Here is a 5331-nt window from a genome sequence, read left to right on the forward strand (position 1 = left end):
TAGTATTCCTTAACCTTTTTGTCCATTGTGGGATCAACAGGCCCGGGTTTTCTACCACGTCTTGGGGCATCAGTAAATGTGCACTCTTCACAATACTTCCGCAATGCGGTTTGAACTGCTCCGACACTTATACCTTCTTCTCTGGCTAATATTCTTATAGAAAGACCACTCACGGTGCCCCATTTGTGCACAATTCGCTTTCTTTGCTCGGGAGAAAGGCCACGCATTTTCAAACTTTCGCACTAAATGTTAGAAAAAATGACAGCATCTGTTTCTTTTGGATGTAAACAACAGGACGCAGCCAATGTTTGATTGAATACTGCACGTTATTTGAAATGACGATTGATCGTAAGTGAATTTATAATTATCGGAACGGTCTATACTAGGATAGAAGCACCTTTCTTGGTTACGGCAGCAGTTTTGGCCGTACTAGTTTTTAATAGAATTTATAAAGTATAGTTACTAATTTTATAATCTTTCATTTGGACTTCTTACTTACCTTACCAAACAGTCCCAAGCCGTGGTGTGGCCGTTGATGTACGTAAGAGTCGTCTCCATTCCACTCGGTCCATGGCTGCAGTTCGCCAGCTCTGCAGTCTGGAAGGGGCCGCAGGTAGTCTTCCACCTGATCGATCCACCTTGCCCGCTCGTCTCTTCCCTGACGGATTGGTTTCAGAAACCATTTTTACCGGGCTGTCGTTTGACATCCTTACAACATGCCCAGCCCACCGCAACCTGCCTATCTTAACGGTGTGAACGATAGATGGCTCCCCAAGCAGCTCCTGCAGTTCGTGGTTCATTCGCCTTCTCCACACTCCGTTTTCCATCTGCAGTCCACCGGAGATGGTACGCAACACCTTCCGCTCGAAGACCGCAAGGGCGCGTTGGTCCTCCACAAGCATAGTCCATGTCTCATGCCCGTAGAGGACTACCGGTCTGATCAGCGTCTTGTAGATGGTTAACTTGGTGCGCCGACGAATTCTACTCAATCGGAGCGTCCTCCGGAGACCAAAGTATGCACGATTTCCTACCATAATGCATCATTTGGACTTCTACAATAACCAAAGCTTTGTTTCATGTTATCTATTGTGCAACATTTTTCATTACTGGCATAAAGCATAATTTACTATCACTTATTCATTTTGTGACCGAAAATCAATTTAATGTCATGTTTCATTATCCTGTTTTTTATGGTTTTGTTAATATCGCGGTAAGGGGCCATCCACATACCACGTGGACAGCTTTGGGGGGGTGGTATTGTGTAATGTCCACGGTCCCTACATAAAACAAATAATTTATATGGGCATTTGTCCACGGGCGGGGAGGGGGGTGGTCAAAATCGTAAAAAATCTGTCCACGTGGTTTGTGGAAGGCCCCTAACGTTTAAGGTAAATTTATATCACTAACACATGTGTAAAATATGCGACAGTATATGTTGTAGCTTGCCTGGAGATGAATGGTATTACTCGTTACGAAAAAAAAACCTAAATTAATCCACCTAGCGGTGAGACCCACCCTTTCTCATTCGAACTTATTTTTTGTCAAAATAGATTTACACCAACACTTAAAAAATACACTTTGATAATTTCTGCTGGATTTGTTGCTCTCTTGTTTTTGTTCACACAACTATACCGAACATTTAAAATATAGCATTCACACACATATGAACATACATTAACACATATACATGCAAATAACATTAAATCCTTTCAAATATATGATGCGATTTTGTTTTTGATCGAGGTATAATCGATTTGTACTCATATACTGCGTATAAATATTTAGATTGTTTATGTCAACTTTAGTTAGTAGATTTCAAATAATTTATAATTAAATGTTGTTCCTTATACATTAAATTGAATTCTTTAACGCAGTTGATATTACTAATCGTTTCTGAAGGGCATCCAATGAATAGGCAAATACCAATCAATATGGCAAAGATGGCGACAGTTTCCGATCAACAGCCTAAAGTGACAAATATCATCCAATACGATTACGATACGATAGCAGCTTCCGGTTTCTGGAAACCAGTCTAAAATAGACAAACATTACACAATGTGAGTTTTTCAGTACCCGAGAAGATGCTCAGAGGCCAGGAATCAACTCCATACTTAATTTTGAAATCCGAATTTGCGGCTTCCGGTTTCTGGAAAACATCCTTCAATTGCCAAATATCTAATAAAGGTATATCCACTCTTTGGATTTTAGAATGATTGATGATGTATTTGAAGGGATAATTGGAGCATAGTATTGGAAATTTGATGTAATATTTGTACTAAATAAATAGTTTTTTTATACGGGGATTCGACTGTGACACTAAATTTGATTTTGTTTCGGCTTAGCAGTCTAAATAAAAACAGCGCTGATCTCTATGGGGTCAACGTTTCGATCCGGTTGGTTGGGATCTTCATCAGGGCCTATTTTAAAATTTATTCCATTACATGAAAAACATAAAAAATTGTACATAAATTACATTTTGCTAACAACAAAACAGAAAAAACTCACTCGACACTAATCAGCTTGTACAGTTACAGAAAATATCCGACGTGTGGAAGTCAGGTTCGAAAGGGGGGGGATTGCACTGCGTCTAAAACATCTATTCTAACTCTATTCTCACTTTTTTAAATTTACTCGAACACTTTAATCAAATGTTTTATTTTGCTAATTAGCGGCAGCTATTTGGGTTAAACTGTTTCCCGCAAAAGATGGTGTACGATGAAGGGGTTGTGTTTGTGTTTGTGTTTGTATTGGGGGGTGTTATTTAAAGTTGTGTGTTCGGTTCTACTCTTTTTTGACGACGCATACCTCATCTCTCTTCGATATTTGATCGAGAGTAGGAGATTTGCGTACGCACAGCTTAGGTTGTCGGCGTCAGTCCGATGGTTGACCGTGTTGGTTGTAGTTGCGATGTGGCACATCTCCAACACTTGCAGAGCTTGTGTTTTGTAGGCACTGTCGAGGATGGCTGGCGTGTTAAGGTCGAAGCGGTGGTTGTACTGGATGCAGTGATCGATCATTGCTGTCTCTCCCTGGAGTTGTTGGATTTCGTGCTCTTCGTTTTGGTGGCCATTGGGCAGCAGTTTGTCCAGTGTATTCACATGTGACTGGTGTCCGTACATACGACAACGAAGTTTGTTCGACGTCATACCAATGTACTTGCCGTGGCAGTCTCGGCAAGCAATCTGATATACAACGTTACTTTTGTTTTTGTACGGTACAGGGTCTTTAGCTGTGTGATACAAGTGCCCCACAGTGTTTTGGTTACTGAAAGAGATGCTCGTAGTTGGGTCGCTGTTTTGGAGAATCTTTTTGATGGTGGTAGAGAGGCCATGGATGAACGGACTAGATTTGAAGCTGGATGGTTTTTCTAATCTGTCATCCCTCGCTGGCTGTATCAGCATTCTGCAAATTAGTTTATGTGGATAGTCATTTTTACGGAGCTGACTGTAGATGACCTGGTTCTTCTCTTCGTCAGTTTTGATGGTACTTAGCCCACGGACACGGTCAATGAAATTACGTACTACAGCCAGTTTTTGGTCGGTAGAGTGGAAGGAGTGGTAGTTTAGTATTCTACCTGATGATATTAGTTTAGCATACCAATCGGTTTTTATGCTGCCGTCGTCGTGCCTTACTACAAGCAGATCTAAGAACGGTAACCTTCCACGATCCTCCTTTTCACACGTGAACTTAATGTTGGGGTTTTGTTCATTGAATATGGCAAGAGTATGGTCTACCTGATCTTTGTGCAGGACGAGAAACAGGTCGTCTACATACTTTCGTATGAACTGCACTGGAACATGGGCTTGTGTTATCGCTTTGGTAACCAAGTTTTCCATAACGATACCAGCCAGAATAGGAGAGAGGGGGCTTCCCATGGCTAACCCATTGATCTGACGGTAAAATTTTCCACGGAAATAGAAGAAACTTGCTCCTAAACAAAACTCGATGATTTCAAGGAAAAAATCTAAGTTTATACCAGTATGCTCTTTGATATTACTCCACATCATTATGATATCGTGAGTCACTACGTCCTTAGTGACGTTGGTGAATAACGATGCCACATCAAACGAGACGAGTATGTGGTCAGCTGGGATGCTGAGATTGTTTATGTACTCACAAAACGACTTAGAATCTCTCGCATTATATTGGCTAGTGAGAGATCGTTGTAGTATATCGGCTATATACTCACACAGATCATACGTCGGTGCAGTAGTGTTAGGCACCACCGGCCTGAGCGGTATATTAGGCTTGTGTGCTTTCGGTTGTCCGTATATACGGGGGCACACTGCGTTGTAGCTCGTGAGTTTGTATTTCATCCGGGTATCAATCAGTTGTAGGGCGTGTAATCTTCATACGATGTTGTTGTTCATCCTCTCATACTTGTCCGTCGGGTCAGTATTCACCAGTTGATAGACTGATGTGTCGCAATTAAGCTGTGCCATCTTATTGTCGTAGTCTGCAATATTCATAATGACCATGCGATTCCCCTCATCGGCTGCAGAGATGAGAATTTCGGGGTTGGACCTTATGAACTTCTTGGTAGTGGTGGCGGCATTCGCACAGAATCTTTTCACCGGATTGTTTATTAGTGAGGCTGTTCTGTTTATGAAATTTTGAGTTGTGTTCATAATCCGGTGTCTCGACTGCTCTCTCGCCTGTCTATCTGTCTGCGCCGCTAATGCGTTCTCGATATCAGCGATCAGGTGGAAAAACGGTATGGTGGACATTTGAGTGTACTGTAAAGCAAATTTTGGACCAAGGCTCAGCAGTATCATCGTTTCTGGGGGAATGGTTTGGCTGGTGGCATTGAGAATAGCATTTTGGTTGTTCGTTGGTAGTTGATTCCGGTGTAATTCTACCGTTTTGTTCAGCAAATGGTTGTATTTTCGGGTAGTTTGCCGTCTTCTTTTTTCCAAATTTTAGTGGTTTTCTATCATAATGACTCCTAATTTCGAACTTTGATCAAAGCAGCTAGTTTCAAACAGCCTTTGGGTTTTGTTTCTTTGTAAGTTTGAAGAACAACCTGTTCGTTTGACACATGTTTTCTTTAAATAAGTCGTGAAATCATTGAGAGTATTCTCTTTCTTTCAATATTTTTACAATTTAACCAATAATGGTTAAAATAAAAGTCCGATTACACTGGTCAACACAAGTGTGGCCCCGAAGGTCAAACTAAAAAAAATTAAAAATTATAGCTTTTCCTGCGAATCTTTTTCTTTCTAGGGCAACTATTGTGAGCTTTAGAGCAGCATTTTTTTCGATTTTGTCAACCAGTATTATAATCAAATGTAATGGGTACCAATACAGCAACTGAACCTTCAATTTGAAACT

At 40.9% G+C, this 5331-nt stretch overlaps 1 protein-coding gene across 1 annotated transcript; it reads right to left on the reverse strand.

The window, feature by feature from the left end:
- Positions 1-377: 377 nt before the first annotated feature.
- On the reverse strand, positions 378-4316 carry LOC129719802 (uncharacterized). The gene is made up of 2 exons (XM_055671208.1): positions 2806-4316; positions 378-429 (listed from the first exon to the last, which is right to left on the reverse strand). Exons 1-2 carry the CDS (start codon positions 4314-4316, stop codon positions 378-380), a joined length of 1563 nt encoding a protein of 520 aa, XP_055527183.1.
- Between the last annotated feature and the right edge of the window lie 1015 nt (positions 4317-5331).

This window comes from Wyeomyia smithii, chromosome 2 (assembly GCF_029784165.1).
Source record: "Wyeomyia smithii strain HCP4-BCI-WySm-NY-G18 chromosome 2, ASM2978416v1, whole genome shotgun sequence".
In the NCBI taxonomy this organism is placed as follows: Eukaryota; Metazoa; Arthropoda; class Insecta; order Diptera; family Culicidae; genus Wyeomyia; species Wyeomyia smithii.